This window comes from Aedes albopictus, chromosome 2 (genome assembly GCF_035046485.1).
Source record: "Aedes albopictus strain Foshan chromosome 2, AalbF5, whole genome shotgun sequence".
Taxonomy (NCBI): Eukaryota; Metazoa; Arthropoda; class Insecta; order Diptera; family Culicidae; genus Aedes; species Aedes albopictus.
The window spans coordinates 517,929,884-517,950,110 of record NC_085137.1 but is presented as its reverse complement, the minus strand read 5'-3'; the positions used below and the strand labels follow the sequence as shown (position 1 = coordinate 517,950,110).

Here is a 20,227-nt window from a genome sequence, read left to right as displayed (position 1 = left end):
TGGCACTTTATGCCAATGGAAGTCAAGCATATTGCTATGACGAAAGAAAGTATGTCTATGTAATATTGAAAGTTTCTTATCATCCGTTGTTGTTTTGACAGTGACGTGAGCAGTGGATAGTTCTCATGCAATAGCAATATAGAAAATAATTGTTCGTAGGTGACGTATTTTTACGGCAATTTTCTTGTCAAGAGGAATACAAATGTGCAAATCATGAATTATTGTCTAAAATTGATTCTTTCATAGATCAAGTCATCTGCTTCAGATATTATCCCAGCATTGTATTCATAAGGCTGAGACGACTTATACCTCTCTACGATGGATATGACGTAAGCTGATTGTAGCCTATTCCTTCGACTGGGTTAGTTCTGAACAATTGGTGCAAATATTGGCGACACTCATATGCGTAATTCTCGCTGAAACCCCAGGCCGCCATTTACATAAAGTCTGGGATTTCAATTTTTTCTTGCGTATTCGCTAGAATATGATAAAAAAGGATAAAAACCACTTTGGTTGGGTTAAATTGATGGACCCCTTGCTTGTCAAGGGGCTGAGAAGGTGACAAAAATGACAATTTTTCATCAAATTGCACCTAATTTATCGCATAGTATCTCAAAATTTAATGTTGTAACATATACAAAACTTCACTTTTCTATGAAGGGAAAGTTTAGACCTTTCATTTGAAGTTGAACAATTTATGGCAGCCATATTGGATTCGGCCGCCATTTTGAATTTTATCATTAAATTGCGATTTTCGCTGTGTTCGCGACCTCCTATTCTCCCATACATTATGCTGCAGACGCCACGCGCATGCATGCGATTCCACCGATCCCGTTATCGCACGATCAGATGCGTGCGTGAGAATGTATGGGAAAATGGGAGATCGCCTAACGTTTTAATCGATACATCATTGTTGCGGTCAATGCACACCTAAATTTTTGAATATTTTGGAAAGCTTAGACTCTCAGGTTTCTAATGATGAGTTCGGATTTGAAATCGGTGGTTGCGAACACAACGAAAATCGCAATTTAATGATAAAATTCAAAATGGCGGCCGAATCCAATATGGCTGCCGTAAATTGTTCAACTTCAAATGAAAGGTCTAAACTTTCCCTTCATAGAAAAGTGAAGTTTTGTATATGTTACAACATTAAATTTTGAGATACTATGCGATAAATTAGGTGCAATTTGATGAAAAATCTTCATTTTTGTCACCTTGTCAGCCCTTTACCAAGCGAGGGGTCATTAATTTAACCCAACCAAAATGGTTTTCATTCTTTTTTATCATATTCTAGCATTGGCGTATCTAAGATTTTTTCCTAGGGGGTGCCTAGGGGGTGCCAGTTTTAGGAAAATATCGATCCACCCTCAATTTCTTAGTATAATGATATACAGCGTCGCGGAAAAAAATAGAACGGAAATTTAAACGCGCTATATTTTAAAGAACAGCTTTTTCTGAAAAATCCAAACCATTGTACTGATGTGAGGTTTGGAAACTTGATATCTTGATTGCGTATAACACATGGAATTTGTATTTTGAAAATTGTTTTGCAATTTATTTCAATTAAGGTGATACGGGACGCCGTGTTAATTTTCCTATCTTCCCTTTCCTTCTAACAATTTGCCTCGCGATTTTGAAAATTGTAATCTCGATTTTTATCGCGCAGATTAGGCTGAAAAACAATCAGCATATGCACTACAAATGAGCATACACAATGATAAGTTTTTGTTCCATAATATGAAGTAGAACCTGAGATTACCATCTTAGTAGCAACAGAGCAATGGCGGATATTTCCTCGGCCGTCCCGTTCACCCTTAAGACTTCTTTTGCAAATCTCTCAGTAATTCCTTTGGATTTGGCAAATTTCTTCGGTAATATCTTTGGACCCCCTTCGGAAATTTCTTTAAGAATTTATTTGATAACATGTTTAGAAATTGATACTAAACACCTATCACGCATCTTTTGAAAATTTTATAGGCAAAAACTATGAAAATTTCTTCGTCAATTCCTTTACGAGTTTATTTTGGCTTTAATTTCATTGGCAAATCCTCTGAAATGTTTTCTGGGGAGTTCCTTCTCCAATTTTTTAGTAGTCTTTCAAGCATTGTTTTGGTAATGTCAGCAATTCTATTGATATTTTCTTTCAAAAATTTTTTAGTAGAGCCTTTGGTAATTCATTCGACAATGACTCTGGGAACTTCCTCACATTTTTTTTTGGAAATGTCTTCGGTAATTCTACTTGTTTAGGGATTTTTGTCTTTTTTGGACATTCATAATCTATGCTATTCGGTATTCCTTCGCCAATTCCTTCGAAAAATTCTTCGGAAATTCTTTTATAAATCGCTTCTATAATTTTATTAAAAAATCTTTAAAAAAATTCTTCTAGATTTCTACAGTAATTATTTAAGGTATTCCTGCAGCAGATAGTTTTGGAATACCTTCGGCAATTCCGATATAACTTGCATTGAAAATTTATTTGGGAATTTTATAGGGCAGTTTCCTTGGAAATTTTGGAATCTTCGATTATTACTTTGAGAACTTCTTCGGTAATTCCTTTGGAAATTGATTCGGCAAATTTCTTAAAGATTTCCTTCGAGAATTTATTTGAAAAAAAAAAACTTAAGTGGATCTTTAAAAAATCTGTCACGATGATACTACGACAATTACTTTTGGAATTCTTTAAAATTATATTCAGGAATTCCTTTGATGGTTTCGGAAAATTCTTTGAGAATTTCTTCGAACATTTTTTTGTGAATGTTTGTGAAAATTTTTATAGAATACATTTCGGCGATTTATTTTGAGATTGGATTTAGCCTATTTTTGAAAAAAGCCTCAATATGTTCTTCAGTAATTCCACTGGTAATTCGTATATAAATTCCTTTGCAACTACTTTGAAAGTTCTAAGGTAATTTTGATGGAAATTTTTCTAGTAATTTCTTAGGGAATTTGTCGGGAAGTTTTTCGTGAATTTCATAGGATTTTCTTCAAGCAAGCCCAGTTTAGAATTTCTGAACTTCCAATTCAGCATATTTTAGAAGCGATAGATATAAATTGAATTAAATCATTAATAATTACAAAAGTAATCACGATAAAATTGCCTGAGAAATATGAAAAAAAAAACTGCAAAAAATTCTAAAATCATTTTCGTAGAAAGGTAATTGAAATAATAAAAAAATCCAAAGAAATTAAATTCCAATGAAACTCCCGCAGAAATAAAAAAAAACATAGTGGAGTGAACCTGGTGTGATGGTTAGAACACTTTACTATCACGCCGAGGACCTGGGATCGAATCCCACTCCCGACAAACTCACAAAATGTGAGTTCTTCCTTCGGAAGGGAAGTAAAGCGTGGGTCCCGAGATGAACTAGCCTTGGGCTAAAAATCTCGTTAATACAGATAAAAAAAAATGCTGAAGAAACTTGCAAAGAAATGGCCATACTGCGGTCTAGCGAACACGGAGTCGTGGGTTCGAATCCCACCCATCTCTCAATTAGACAATTAACAATATTATGTTCCTTCTAATTAATAACAAGGTGTTCCCGTACATCCTTATAGAATTTGACTAGAGATTTTTCTAGTAATACCTTCCATGATTTCTCTGGAAATTCCAGCTTTTCCCGATATTTGTTTAGGGAATCCTCTAGAGATTTATATTAATATAACTGGAATTCCTAGAAGTAGGCCAAGAGGAGTTCCAGGAGTAATATCATGATTAATTTCTAGAGTAATCCATGAATAAAAACTCTAGAGGATCTCCTGAATGAGTCTTACGAAAAATCCTTGGAAGAATCAAAGGCATTTCTGAAAGTATCCAAGGAAAATTGCCTAGAAGAATCCCAGCAAGAATGCCAGAAGAAATCCCTAGAGGAATTCCTGCAGGTATCACAATAAGAATTTCTGGAGGAGATTCCTGGATGACAGTCAAGAGGGGTTCCTGGAGGAATCGAATAATGAAAATTTGGAGAAATCCAAGGAAACAAATGCATTAGGATTTCCAGGTGGAAACACTGAAGGCAAGGCTCCTATGAAGATTGCCTTGGATAAGCCCAGCAAGTATTCAGAGGAATCCCTGTAGAAACTCTTAGAAGAATCCCTAGAAGAATTCCGGGAGGTATTTCAGTAAGAATTTCTGGAGGAGACCTAGGAAGAATTGCTGAAAGAACCATAGCAGGAATAGCTTGAGAAATCCAGCTGAAATTCCTGGAGGAAGAGCATAAGAAGCTTATGAGAGAATCCTTGGATAAAATATCTTGGATAAAAATTCTGAAGAAATCACAGGAAAAATCTCAGAAAGTATTATTAGAAGGACTCTGGGATGTATCATTGTAGAAATCTCTGCATAAATACTAGGAGGAATTGCTGGAGGAAACTATACAGGAAATGCCCGGGAGAATCCAAAGAAAAAATCCTTGGAATACCTAGAGAAGTCCCTGCAAGAACCGGTAAAGGTATTTTGGAAGAATTTATAACGAATCGCAGGAGGAATTTCTGAAGGAATCTTAGGAAGATTTCCCGGAAGAATTCAAGCCACAATGCTAGGATAAATACGTATAGGAATCACTAGAAGAATTTCTGGGCGTATTCTAGTAAGAATTCCTGGAGGAATTGCTAGAAGAACCACAGGAAAAGTTGTTTGAGGTATCCTTGGAGGAAGGCCAAAACGAGTTTCTGCAGGAATTTCTGGAGGAATCTTTGGATAAAATCTCTGAAGGAATTCCTGGATGAGTCCTTGGAGAAATCCGTGGTAGAACAATCAAAGAGATTTCTGCAAGATTTCCAGGAAGTTTGCCTGGAAAGATCACAGCCAAAAAGCTAGGAGAAAGCTCTAGAAGAATCCGTTGCATAATTTCTAAAGTTCCACAGTTATCTAGTAGTCTTAGAATTCCGGGAGGTATCATAGAAGAAATTTCTAGAGAAATCCTAGAATCAGGAATGCCGGGGATATCCTAACAGTTACTCCTCTAACAAATGCCTGGAGGAATGCCTACAGTTCTCCTTGAAAGAATCGGTAGAAGTATACTGAAGGAATCCCTGATGGAATCGCAGGAGGAATCTCAGCAGGATTTCCGAAAGTATTGCAGCAAGTAAGTATGCCAGGAGAATTCCCTAGAAGTATTTCTGAAGGAGTCCTAATGGAGATTGCTTGAAGAATTCCAGCTGGAATACATAGAGAAAGGTCAATAGAAGTTCTTGGAGAAATCCTCTGTGGAATTTCTGGAAGAATCACTGAAGGGATTTTTAGAAAAAAATCCAGCGAAATTTTCCGGAAGAATCTCTGGAACTTCCCTAGTAGAAGTAGAAGGTACCACAGTGAGAATTATTGGAGGAGTTCTAAGAGAAATTGCTGCAAGAGTCGCTGCAGGAATTGCTTGAGGAATCCTAGTCACAATTCCCGGTGGAAGGCCAATATAAGCTCCTGGAGGAATTCCATGAGAAATTTCTGGAAGAATCTCTGAATAAAATCTCTTAAGGAATTCCTGAAAGAATCACCGGAGAAACTTCTGAAAGGATCCCACGAAGGAATCCTAATAGAATTTTTTAGAGGAATCCCTAGAAGAATTCCGAGGAGTATCAATGTAAGGGTTTCCAAAGAAATCCTAGGAGAAATTGCTGGACTCTGCAGAAATTTCTAGTATGCACAACCCCATGAGGACTTTCTGGAGAATACTAAGGAAAGTTTATTGAAAGAAAAATCGGTAGGAGTTCATAAGGAAGCCTAGAGAAATCACTATATGAATAGATAGAGGTATTTCTGGAGAAATCCATAGAGAAGTCTGTTGATTGTTCTTACCAATATCCTTATGCCAAAACGTACGTAATTTGAGTTGAGCATGCCAAAAACATCTTCAGACTTCAAGCTTTTCGAAACTTTTTTAAGGTTATTTTTATCTTGTTTACAAAAATTATAATAAATCGGATAAAATTGGGTTGAATTTGAAACTTCATACATTTTGTATGGGATGAAAAATTGGAGGAAAACTTTGAGCCTCATTTACTCGAATGTGGGTTTCTGTCACTTACATCCCTTTGCTTCTAACCCCTTCAAATATTAGAATTATTGTGTTAAGTTTAAAATTTTAGGTGTCTGTCAAGAAAAAAATCTAGGGGGTGCCAAATGTGTTCTAGGGGGTGCCAGGCACTCCTGGAACCCCCCCTAGCTACGCCAATGTATTCTAGCGAATAAGCAAGAAAAAATTAAAATACCAGACTTTATGTAATTGACGGCCAGGTTTCAGCGAGAATTACTCATATGTAAAATGTCAACAAATAAAAATAACGCACAAGTATTACGTACATCTGACCAATCCACTGTAGTTCAAAATTATCTAGACCCTACTATAAAACAAATCTTGCTTTGTTATTTAATAAAAAAAAAACAAAACCCCAAAAATGAGGAAATGCTTCCAGTTTCGCCTTTAGACGAAATAGTGGGAAATTCTAAAGGAGTTCCAGCAGTAATTACTGGATTTCTCCTTGAAGAAATCTCTAAAAGAATCATAGCAGGAATTTCTGGAAGAACTTCAAGAGAACTCTCTTGAGAAATTCTAGGAGAAAATCTTGAAGGAATCCTAAACTCTTTCGATAAATCCTCTTGGAATTCCTTCAGAAATGTCTGAAGTTTTTTTTTCTAAGATTCCTAAATGGATTTCCCCAAGGACCCAAAAAACGCTCAGATTATTCCTCAAGGGATTTCTGAAAGGATTCCTTTAAGAATTCCTTTAGGAATACCTCCATAAATGCTTGGTGGGATTCATTCAGGAACCAGAACTTATCCAAGCATGCTAGTTAGAGTATCTCAAGAATTATCAGATGGTTTTTATGCAGTTATTGCTTTTAGGAATCTTTCAGGAATTCTTGAAATATTTCCAACAAGAATTGCTAAGAAATCACAACAAGACTTCTCACCGAGAAAATTTTCTACTCAGTGACTGAGTTGGTCTTACTCAGAAATCGAAAAATCCTTTGTATTCTTACTCAGTTTTCGTTAAAGTGGGACAACCCATTGGCAATAGGTTGTCCCACTTTTAGCTGAAACTGGATAAGAATACAAAGGATTTTTCGATTTCTAAGTAAGACCAACTCAGCCACTGAGTAGCAATTTTTCTCTGTGCTTGAAGTATTCGCACCACAAATTCCTAGAGAAATCCCAGGAGTAATATCAACAGTAATTCTCAAAGGAATCTGAGAAGCATTTCCGGTACGAATACGAAGAGAAATTCCTGGAAGAATCCCTAGAGGAATCCCGAACGAATCCCGGAAAAAAATCTGTAGGGGCAGTTTTGAAGTACTCCACAGTAATCCCGGAGAGTTTCTTGGATAAATTCTAACAAGACAATATCTGGAGGAATCACATGAGGAATTCCTGAAAAAAGCCCAGCAGGCATTCTTGGAAGAATTTGTGGATGAAACTTTTGAAAAATCATTTAAGAAGTCTCAGAATTAGCTCCTGCTGAAATCCCAGTGGACATTCCTAGAAGATTTCCTAGAGGAATTCCCGAAGGAACTCTTGGAGAAATCCGCGAAGAAATGACAAAAGTAATCTAGAAAAAATGCACCACGGATTCCTATAAGAGTACCTCTTTTGATTTCTCCAGAGATTTCTACAAGGATTCCTTTAGGAATTTCCTTTGGAATACCAGCAGAAAATCTTGTTAGAATTCATTCAGATATTCCTATTCAGGAATTCTTGCAGGAATTTCTCAAACAATGTCTGCTAGGACTTCTTCAGTAATTGCTCTTACAAGTCCTCCGACTAATCCTTGAGGATTACTAGCCGGAATTGTCTGGAGAATTCCACCACAAATTTCTGAATGAATCATAGCGGTATTCTGAATTAACCTTGTGGAGGAATCTCAAGTGGATTTCCAGCAGAATTTACTGGGTAAGTTCTAAGGAAAATTTCTGTAGGAATCCTTGTGGAAATCCAGAAGGAAATTTTCAAATATATCTGAAGGAATCACAAAACTGATCAAATAGAGTACCGTAAACTGGGGTATAGTTGATCAGTGGGGTGAACCTGATCACTCAATTACCCGCGGATATCGACTTTCAAGAAAGCAACAATTATTTTTTAACCATTCGCAATCTAATGACGCAACATTAAAATGGAATGGTGACTTCCTTGAAAGTCGATATTTATCAGTGGGTAATTGAGTGATCAGGTTCACCCCACTGATCAACTACACACCAGTTTAAATACGGTAATAGTTTGTTTGCCAAAGTTATAGAAGATTGAACATGACAGATTTTAGGGGAAAAATATTTTTGCTACTGGGTGTATAATATTTACAGCATATCAGCGATATTGCACAAATATTAAAAGACTCTTGTCTAGTCTAGTCTAGTCTACACATACACAGCCATTCATTGAAAGAATCCTGGAAAGTGATAGAACCGACTAATTCTATCATTTTTCTTGTCAGTTTTAATGTTTGGCGCACATCGAATATGTATTTCAAGCATTAAAGCGGCCAGACCTACTGTGCAGCGTTGTTGATTTTTTTAACCATAGAACGGGGACATCTCGCACCAATCGTTGGGCACACATAGTTTGGGTTATATTTGGTATTCGTTGGGAGTGACTTGTTGCAACAATGTTCAGTGCAGCATTTGCATTGAGTAGATTTTAAAATGTTTAACATAATACGATCTCACGTTTACTTGATTGGTGTCAGCTGCTTTTAATGATCTGCAAATTGTTGAATTCCTACTGCTTCATGATTCAGCACCGTCACTAATAAATCCTTTCACCATAAAAACATATCACAGCAAGCCATACGTTTTTGAAGACAACTGTCGATACGCTTGGTACCCATTCGTCAAGGTAACAGTATCTTGAATGACCTACGTAAATTTTCACCATTTTCGCGACATAAGCAACACTACACCATACTCTTGACAATACTACACTACACCTCAGTAATGCACAAATATTACAAGGGTCTGTCCATAAACTACGTCGGCTATTAGGGGGGACGGGAGCCTGGCCAAAGTCTACGGTTCACACAGATTTCGAAAATCTTGTATGGGCAAAAGTCTATGAAGGGGGAGGGGAAATTCTAGGATGGTCAAAAATAAGAATGTATAGTTTATGGACAAAAATCACGACATCTGAATTATACTATGTATATAATAATTATTCTGAACGCTGTATCTTTGACGGCTTCAAAGCTCTAAAGCATTTGAATGATAGAAATTTCATTATTCTAACATTTATCCATCTTTTCATAAAACCACAGTAAAACTAGCATTATTTACATTCAAAAACTTCACCAATCCCTTACCGAAATCCCATCTCCTTTCTTTTTACTAGGGCTTCGTTGAATCGCTGGCATCTCGATAAACAGATATCATCCCTTCCCTGCTATCCCTTTCCATCTGCATAACGTATCTATCGTTTTAGAGAGTGAGCAATGGCGATTAAGCCTAGGCTTGTTAGCCAGGACACAGTGTAAATGCCTGTGCCCCATCCCTGAATCCCTGATGGCCCAAGGAGTGACAAAACCTTTTAGCTACGTCACTCCCAACGTTGGTGTTTAAACATACAAAAAAACTTACACTCACATCAACACATCTACATGTACTACTCAAATACATTCACGCAATCTGAATCTTGTACCATCTCTCGCTTATAGTGAATCCGAAATCAACCCATCCCAAATATCCAATTCCTTGACAGCTATGGGGGCGTCGGTGAGTCGCTGACCTTTCATAAAGTAGGTGTCATATCACTACATCCTTTTCTGTCCTCGTAACGGAGAAGATGGGCGTGCCATGGCCGGCAATGGAAGTTTTCATGTCTTTTTTACTTCAACCTCTAATTGAATAGCTATTCCTTGCCAAATAGCATTCCATAAGCAATTAGAATAGGAGTAATAAAGTTTTAACATGACAACTTTCAGAATGCAATCTACGCATTACTCCATTACCACGCAACGCAACGCAACGCGAAAAATCAAGACATTTGAATTATACACTTCTTCTTCTTCTGCTTTATGGCTCTACGTCCCCACTGGGACTTGGCCTGCCTCGCTTCAACTTAGTGTTCTTTGAGCACTGCCACAGTTACTAATTGAAGGGCATTCTTTGCCTGCCATTGCATGAATTTGTATATTGTGAGGCAAGTACAATGATACACTATGCCCAGGGAGTCGAGAAAATTTTCCCGACTGGAACGGGAATCGAACCCGCCGTCTTCGGATTGGCGATCCATAGCCTTATCCACTAGGCTAACTGGAGACCCCAGTTATACACTTATGAATAACATTATTGACGTGATATTTTGAAAACAGACCTCTGTACCGACTGTTTAATTTTGAAGAAATAGAATTTGTACACAAAATCATTGGAAATGGCGTTGCTTAGAAGGGTTAATGTTCACTTCATTCTCATTGATGTTCGTTTTCCTGGGATGGCCACAGGTTCTCCCTTGTTCTTTCTGACATCAAGTACACAAGTTTCCAGCAAGCATAATATTTCAATTTTGCGAATAATTAAAAAAGCCATTTTTCTCCGTAGATATGACGTAAGCAAGTTAACTTTTACGGTGCAAATTGAATAGTACACTACGGCACAGTACACAGTGATTAGTATTCTGTGACCGAAGTCGTCAACCCATCGTTCATTTGAATAAACGATTACCTGCTGTAGTGTTGAACCGACAAGGGTTGACCAGTTTCAGCGTTACCCCTTTTCGCTCGAATAGAAATGGCTTCCAAATTAGTATCGCAATCCTTTTGCGGTAAATACTGGATCGGCATGGATGGAGTCTACAAATAGATTATGTACTATCTTCTTACCGGAAAAAGTAATGGCAATGCACTCGATGGTCGATTGCAGAGGAAGAATATTCAATTTATTGCTTTCACCAGGAAATGTCGTTAGGGTAAGCATTAAAAAGGTAATTTCCGTTTTGACTGCTTTGCGAATTTGTCAACCATTTTTTACTGTTATTAGAAAGTGTGTCAAATATATACATTCTTCTTTTTTGTTAGTTCTACACTCTGCAAGCCATACATACAGCAACGATTAGTAAAAGCTGATCATATTATACAACTACCTTGAACTACGAAAGAGGTCAAACTGGAGAACACTACTGAAAATATCCAACCAGGCTTACATAAATATTCCAAAGGTCAGAATTTGTCTTGAACACATCACTTTCCACTGAAACTCTGCTCATTCACTTGAGTTTTTCACGGTTATCATCCACCTAATAGTTACACTTTATATCGGTCAACCGAATTCAAGGTTTCACAATGCTTTGTTCACAGCACTATACTTCCTGAGTTGAGTTCCACTTGCATAAAACGCATTAATGACTCGCGCGCGTGGTTCGTGGCTAGATTGCTAGCTTATCCGAGCTAAGTTCTATCATCGACTGGCTAGCGGCTGAGGCTAGATGTTTTGCGCAAATCCACGGAAGAACGCAACTCAACTGAAAATGGATGTCCGCCCAAATACACCCGCGCACCATCACCATTCAGCATTATGTGAAAGTAGAGATGTGTGCGAGAGAGGGAGAAAAAAAAAGAAAGACAATAAAACGGTGGTTTGTGAATGAATGGACATGCGAATAAAACAGATAGCCAACAAAACATAAAAATACTACCATAGAAAGAAGCCTACAACGGCAAAGATAGTCCACCGTCACAGGGGAAACAGTTCAGCGAAGCAATACGCGACACGTGAAACACATGGAAAACATTAGACCAAGTTCCGCTCGGTGCACACCAACATGCTGCAAATACACACATCGGCACTAGGTTAAAATCGCCGGCGGCCGGTTTGGGGGAAGTCAAGAGCAGCACACCTGGAATCAGTCATCACTGTAGAATTAATATGTTTCATATGGGGGTGCAGCCGGGGTCCGAACTGGTGAAGATAATGCATATTGGTAAAAAAGTGTTATACTTCAAAATATCTACGCATAGAAAAGTTGTAATCAAAACTTAATTTTATGAAAATTGATTGTGATTTTAAATAATTGACGAAATTTGCTGAAACATACAGCAATGTTTACTGAAACATAGTAATGTTTTACTGAAATTTAACAATATATTTTAAGCCTAACTTTACCAAACACCGTAACTAACAGAATCCACAAACGGAGAAAATTGAAGGAGAAGTTCGCTATTCCCACAGCAACTCATACATTGAGCATTTCGGAAACGAGAAAAATCCGAGTATTTTTTACAAATTATCCCCAATAGTGACTGACACAAGTAGTCCTTAACGAAAATCAGCATGTCACCTCATGTGAAAATCTCTATTTTGTTTACATATGTTACATACGGTGTTTGATAAAGTTAGGCTTTATTTAATAAATAATTTAGCTATTTGCTATGTTTTATTACTCGAGTAAGTCCAACCAACCCGCATTACTGTTTTACCCCTTGCATTCACCTATGCAGAACGTAGCATCAGCAGCAGCCAGTGCATCGGTACACAACACATGTTTCGCGATCACCGAAGATCACTTCCCTTTGTCAGTCGGTAATATCCACGGTGCGCATTAGGCCTGTCCAGCTTTTCAAAAATGTTCCCTGATTCTCAAGTCCACCCCCATATTTTGATTGGCATCCTATAAGAAGTAACTGGTCAAAATTTCAGCCAAATCCATTGAAATTAAGAGGTGCATCAAATCAATTTTGTGTTTTTCGACTATTTTTGAACTTCAAAAAATCATAACTACACTAAAACTTGTCAAAACTTAATTCTTTTGACAGAAATTGAAAGCTATACTTGTTTGCTACAACTTCTCCGAACAACGTGTGCCAATAAAATTGAAGGAAACATGTGTAATTATCACATTTGTAATCAGAAAAACCTTAAAAAGTTGATTTTTTGATAGATTTCGTTCTGGAACACCCTAATATACGTAATAAGTTGGATTTTTCAAAACGGCATCATATTCTCCAATATTTCGTGGTTATTTGCTTCCTTGACACCAAAGCTGTAGGAGTTGAGCAAAAATTATTAAAATTCGTGAAAGCCAAACTAGCTTTTCGGGTGCAATCACGCTGTGGCGCGCAAAAAGTGGCATCGCGTCAGCACTGATATGATAGCCAACACCTGTCATCACGCTTGTTTGTTATCACCCGTGATAGGGGGTAGCCAAGGCAAACTACAAGGAAGCAAAGCTACTACGTTCAGTACAATTTCGCGCCACAGCGTGATTGCATCCAAAAAGCTAGTTTTTAGGCCACATTTGGTTTTCACGAATTTTAGTAATTTTTGCTCAACTCCTACAGCTTTGGTGTCAAGGAAGCAAATAACCACAAAACATTGGAGAATATGATGCCGTTTTGAAAAATCCAACTTATTACGCATATTAGGGTGTTCCAGAACGAAATCTATCAAAATATCAACTTTTTGAGGTTTTTCTGATCACAAATGTGATAATTACACATGTTTCCTTCAATTTTATTGGCACACGTTGTTCGGAGATGTTGTAGCAAACAAGTATAGCTTTCAATTTCTGCCAAAAGAATTAAGTTTTGACAAGTTTTAGTGTAGTTATGATTTTTTGAAGTTCAAAAATAGTCGAAAAACACAAAATTGATTTGATGCACCTCTTAATTTCAATGGATTTGGCTTAAATTTTGGCCAGTTACTTCTTATAGGATGCCAATCAAAATATGGGGGTGGACTTGAGAATCAGAGAACATTTTTGAAAAGCTGGACAGGCCTAGTGCGCATATACCCACCATCGACCTGCTCGCATAGCAAGTTCTTATTCGTTAGCCTCCGTCGTAAGCAAATAGGCGAAAACGGTGCGGAACGAACCAATGCAGCATGATAATGAATATGTAAGAACTTCACTTGTTGGAACTTGGATACTCGTTGCTTTATGGGGTTGCCGTATTTCCTCAACGTATAGAACTTTTCAAATGGTACCGCATTTAAGAATCTCGCAAATAGTATTATCTACCAAACATTCAGTTTACAGAAGTCCGAGGTTTCACCGATTTCATTACTGGAGCCGTACATATACCACATGGACTTTAACATGTTTTAACCCCCTCCACGATTTAGTTTTGAAATGTTTGATTAATTTATCATTTTATTTATGAAGAATATTTTTAATGATAAAGAACAAGTTCAAATTCGTCAAAATAAAAAGATTTAAAATAGACATCTATGCAACAAGTTGCAAAGTGATGATTTTTTCAGTATGAGTGCTGAAAAAATCGAGTTTTCCAACGAGTTGCATACAAAGATATTTTTTGTAATTACGTGCGCGCGTTCATGCTTGTCGGCGTAGTTTTTTGTTTGATCAGGTAGGCTATGGTGTAGTAGGCGTCACGAATGATCGAGCTCCCGTTGCCAAACAGCAAAAGCAGATTCAGCAGTTGACAAATACAAATCATAATTGAAACCGTTCTGATTCGGATTCAAACTGCTCAGTAGATGTAGATGCAGAGGATGAATTTACGGAAGGCACGATGGCTCCGTAATCCGGGGTAACATTGATCAGAATTTTCGATCTTTCTTGAATAATTCTCTTGTTAAAGCAAATGTTACATGTTTTATATTTTCAAAACAAGTACTGGCCCTCTGATTATGTGTTAAACTACTCGAAAAAGTATTGTAGAACTTTTAAAGATGTTTAAATAGACTTTTTAATCTAATTTTTGATTTTGTAGATTTTGGGTAACATTGATCATGCCAGTGAGCAATGTTCGTTTGTGTTGAAAATACTCTTACTTACTAAATTCGAGGTCGCTGATTTCGAATATGTTGTCCAAATTCATACAAATTATGTACTTTTTGAGTTATTTTAAAATTAAAATCCTCCAAACCGCGAATAACGCCTAAAGGTAGGCAATGGCTTAACGATTTGATGGCCTACTTTTAATAAATCGTATATTTTACTGAAAAAGAGCATTTTTATAAAAGTTTCGTTTATTAAATCCAACTCTAGGTTATCATGTTGAAGTAATACAGTGATTTCGAACCTCATATTGTATCTAGTATTCATGCCATGCATGCATGTTTGACCATGTATCTCACTACGTTACGAAACACAATTATGAAAAAAATCGATTTATTTCAATGTTTATGAAATTAAATTGTCAAGAATTACATGTCATTTAATAGCCAAATAATAGTAGATAACGATAAACCATTCGATAGCAGAAACAGATTCAATGTAAAATGCTTGTTTGAACATTTCATGAGGTCCGTCAAGCCGATCAATGTTACCCCGTTGATCAATGATACCCCGTTTTACGGTACGTAAAAAGTACGTACGAGCAAAAGTGCTGAAAAGTGCTACTTTTCAGCACACTTAAAAGTGCCGAAAAGTAGTACTTTTCGACACACTTGCATTAGTGGTGAAAAGTAGACTATTCCAGCATACTTCAGCCAACTATAATGTTCATCTTTTCACAACATAAGGCCGATGCAAATATTTAATTTGTTTTATGTCACCCCCCCCTTCAAAAATCCCAAAATATTGAAGGGGCGAAAAAAAAAAAACATGGCGTCCCATGACTCCATTTTCAATAGATTTTTTTTACAAGCAACTGTTTTTCAATTATTTTTTTTTTAATTTTTACATAGTTTTTTTTTGTTTGTTCCTTATTTATTTATGTCCCCCCCCTCGTACCTGATGAGAGGTCTCGGACATAAAAGAAAAATAATATTTGCATCGGCCTAATTGCAAAACAATGATTTTATGGTATGGGGGCGCATGGTGTTTTTCTATTACTAATACTTAGCTCTTCAAATGTAGCCTAGAATTACTCGCTAATAATTAAACCCTAACAGGAGCATTTTGGAATACTATCCCCTACCCACTTAATAGACACTAGAGGTGCTAGAGGTGTCGATGTCCATCGCTGGCACCGGTGAAACCCTCTTCTGCACCATTGCCTCTGTTGTAACGTTTGAGCTGACTGAAGGTGGATCTCACCAACACTCTCGTAGGCACACATTGGCAAACGCAATTCCGGCGTTTACTTCCGTTTAATGTCACACTCGACAGGTTGCGAGTGGTACCTACATTTGCTGTGGTGTCTTCTCTTTACCTATATTGTAGGTCCAATATAGGCTTCATTCGTGGTTACTCGTCTGGCAGCAGCGGCACAACCGATCAACGATTACGATGAGTGGAGAATTAATCAGTTACGCTTATTCTCTTTTTGCAGTTCATTCTATACATTCATTTTCTGCGCTGATTGGTCAAGGCATGGGTCAAGGATTGTACATAATTAGAAAAACACTTCTGTTTTATATGTAGAATAGGAGGAAGAAAAATGCTCTGACTCAGAAATGTAGTAAATTAAATCGGTCTATATGAGTGTCTAAATTTTGTAGACTTGATTAAAGGCTGGCATTATTGTATTGGTGACCGTAAATAAAAAAGATTTTCATAGCAAAACTAAACAATTTATTGAAGCAACATCAACTAAAGTGCATTTCAAGGTCTGAGGTGTAAACTTTTTCATTTTTACCCACAAACAGACTCTCCGGACTTTCTTTTCGATATGAAGAATGAAGGAGGCGCAATTGGGTATTTTGAAGGCGTGGAATCTTTATATTAATGCAGTGGCATACGTGGGACCGCGCATAACTTCCGAACGGAGCGTCCGAATTGGGTCATCTTAGTCTTGTTCTGTTTTCGCCTAAGGAAGTTTTATAAGGCAAAAACATGGCGAGACTGCGATTTTTAGAAAATCGATTTTTATATATTTTGAAGCTTGGGCATGGCTATAGGGTCTTAAAATAGCATAGCATAGCATAGCATGAATACTTTCTTGGATCTTGGATGGAGTTGCAAAGTTGAATATATCCATTGACATAGGTGATTTCGCTTCTATCTACAATACCATAGACTTACTCAGCTCCACACACCTGGCCAAGCCCTTACAAGCATTTATAAACCTCTTCATCAACTTAGAAAGAGCCCAGAACTGAAGCAGCTTCCAATAGATGAAAGGATGTTGAAAATAACGAATTTTTAACTTATATGTAGTTATTTGAATAACTTGAAGACCGATGCTTGATCCTTAATCCAGAAATTCAAATGCATTTCGCGTATTTCGTGTCCTGTAGCTCAGTTTATAAATGACAAATGGAAAATAAATTCATCCGCCCTGCCTCAAGAAGGAAATCAATTTTCAGCAGGCGAATTTTCACAGTTGAAGTCTACGATTATCCACACGTAACAAAGCACAAAATATATCTTGAAAATCAAACACGGCACTGAAACATTTCTTCAAAAATCTTGCTGATTACGTAAAATATAGCATGAAATAACACTTTCCACCTATTCTCCGGCGTTGTATTCAAAAATACGCGGAGCAAGAAAACACTTGACCTTATCTTGTTCATTGGGGACTACTAAACATAAATTTTCCAAAATTTCACTAAATGGGTGGCATAAGCCTAATCTGAACGGTTGCACTACACTTATTAGTTCTTTTAAAAAGGCTTAGGTAAGAAGTAACATAAACATTTGAAAGTTTCTTATTCAGTGATTTCTTTCCAAGCCGAAATGAAACTTAACAGACGTAAAAAAAAACTCTGACACCCGCAAATTTCAACACGTCTACACGCGCACACAGACTACTTCGATCTCCGGCATGGCTATATGGTCTTAAAATCTCAAAAAAAAAAAAAACGCAGTAGGCAAGACAAAGTTTACCACGGACAGCTAGTTACTCTATAGTTTTATTCCAAAAGATACACGTTGTATGAAGAAGGAAAGAGTTCCAAAAATTATCAGGTTAACTTCGTTCCTTCTAAAAACGCGTTGTTGATTATCACATCCGTGATATTCGTCTGGCTTACATACTCATTCACGTGAACTCACATGCCACCCAATTTGGGATAGCCAACGTGACTTTTCTACACATATTGCATACGTTTTCAAGAAAGCACTCGCTCAAAGGTAGTTTTTGATCAAAAATCCTGTAGAGCTAGCGAAGAAATGCTGAAAAAATCTCTTGTTTTCAGACATAAGAGTAAATTTAAGTGAACCAGCGATATGAACCTAGTAGAGATTCCAGCAACAATGTGGGTGTATGAGTGGGCGATTGTAATAGTTTTTTTTTTTCAAAATAATTGTCTACAAAGCACTTGCAGATACCCAGACATGTTGTCCCTCCCCACGCTCCAACTCCACCAGCCATCTTGCAGACTCAAAACCCCAGTCTCCACCCTGACGACTCCTTACCCCAGAGGTTCCCAAACTTTTTGCCATCGCGGCGCCCTTTGATTTTTTTGAAAATGTCGCGGCGCACCAACATTTTTTTACAGAGAATTTTCATTATTTTAAAACAATCTTTACTTCAAAAAAATGAAATGCAAAATTATAAAGAACTTTCAGACATGGTATTTCTTAAAAATCGAATAAAAATTATCTTTTCGACTATTTTTAAGTTTTTCTCAAGGATTTCATAAATATTTGTTAGATTTTAAATTTTATATTTTTTATCATACAAATTAAACAAATATAACAAAAACTTCTTCATCTTAAGCAAGCTGCTGAGTAAAACTGTTGCAATATTTCGATAACTCCGGGTGAATTGAAATGGATTAACAGAATTTCAGGAAATATTAAATTTCTGTGGGAAGAACCTTCTAGGATTTTGAGTTAAGCATGTAGTGTGGAAAATATCAGTAATTTTAGAAAAATACGATGTTCAGGCTGATTATAAATCATTCATTATCATGGGTTTGTTAATTAAGCCTTCCTCAACTTGAAAGGCTTTTTTTTCATAAGTTTTGGATGATTATTTTCTAACGATCATTGAAAAAGTTGATTAACTTTAAGAAGTAATGAACAGTATGTATTTATAAAAAATGTATGAATCTCACGTTTTTCAAAAAAAATTAAAACGGATCTCAAAAGTTACATAGTTTTCCTTAATTTTCCATGAAGATCTAAAACCGACAATTTTGAGATGTGACCTACTTGCACGAAGCAGACAACCTGAATCTTCTGTGATAGCCACATTAGTAGAAAATATCGTCCCAAAAAGTAGGACACAACATAAAGATCTGAGAAGATTGACGGACATTACTCTGAAACTGGGGGAGCGACACTAGTTTTGCCAAGACGAAAATCCCAAAAGAAGCCGTAAAAAGGAATAAAATAAACCGGCAATACCGAAAAAAAATTTGCGGGTTTTTCTTCTTTTTTTCGGTTTTTTGTGATATTCCAGCTTAGGAAAACTAGTGCTGACTCTCCCTCTTCTCTGGAAAGACCTTTAATAAGATTTTTGAAATATTTCTATTAATTACAATCTTTTCGTAGACTCAAAAACTAAACTGAAGTTTTGAAATTAAAAAAAAAAAACAAAACAAAAAAGGCAATGTTAAAATACAACAGAAAAAGCTCTGAAAATTTAAAAATTTGGTAAAAATCTGAAATTTTATAATTTATTCGAAGGTTGGTATAAACTTTGGGAAAATGCTTTTGAGTAACACTCCCAAGTTCCATTAAACAAAGAATGGCGTTTCTTGCATTGAATCATATTTTTTTCTTTTTTTTTACTCAAGAACCCGCGGCGCACCTGTAAAATGTTCACGGCGCACCAGGGCGCTGCTGCGCACAGTTTGGGAAGCACTGCCTTACCCCAATCACGAAACTATGTAGCAGCCTGCCAACTGCACCCACCCCGCTGCGACCGTAGGCCATAAAAACACAACATACAACACACTCTCCACATAGAGAAACAGACGTAACACCTAGAAATTTTTTTTTAAACATCGTCACCAAAGCGTAACCGCCCAATGCTAAACGTACTGTGATTTGCCGAGCCATCACTAGGTGGCGGTAGTGAGGGAACGTCAAACAGGAGTAAAAACGATGCCAGTGCTGCGAGTTTAACCAACTACCGAAAGTGTGAATCTGGGCGGTATTTTCGACTGGGTGTCACCTGGGATCTTTAATTGTAATGGATCGGCAGTGTTATCAAAGAATTAAGCGAACTACAATGTTCTAGCTCCGACGTTTCGGTTCAGGTTTGGGACCTTCTTTAGGGATCTATAATTTATTAACAATAAGGACAATAATTGGACTCGTATTTGACATATAAAGTTACACATAAAACAATTTTACAAACATAAAGGTGATTAAATTTACATTTTTATAGTCTGTTTTAAATTGTTTACAAAGAATTGTTCGCTCTTGTCCTAATATTTTTAGCCTGTCGCGTTATCATTTTCGTTCAAACATTTGTGGAATCTGTTGTAGGTGGTTCTGAACGGTCAA

General features: G+C 36.9%; 1 protein-coding gene across 18 annotated transcripts in view; it reads right to left on the bottom strand.

The window, feature by feature from the left end:
• The window catches only part of LOC109409684 (uncharacterized), a 179,608-nt gene that overhangs the window by 107,841 nt on the left and 51,540 nt on the right, over nt 1-20,227 (bottom strand). The window contains exon 1 of one of the 18 annotated variants that reach the window (XM_062854606.1): nt 11,120-11,378. The exons of 16 other annotated variants lie outside the window; for them this stretch is intronic. In XM_062854606.1, the coding sequence (XP_062710590.1) occupies nt 11,120-11,157 (38 nt within the window). In that variant the 5' untranslated portion in view covers nt 11,158-11,378. Of the gene's footprint in view, nt 1-11,059; nt 11,379-20,227 lie in introns of those variants that run through there. One more of the 18 variants, XM_062854610.1, reaches the window with a different exon arrangement.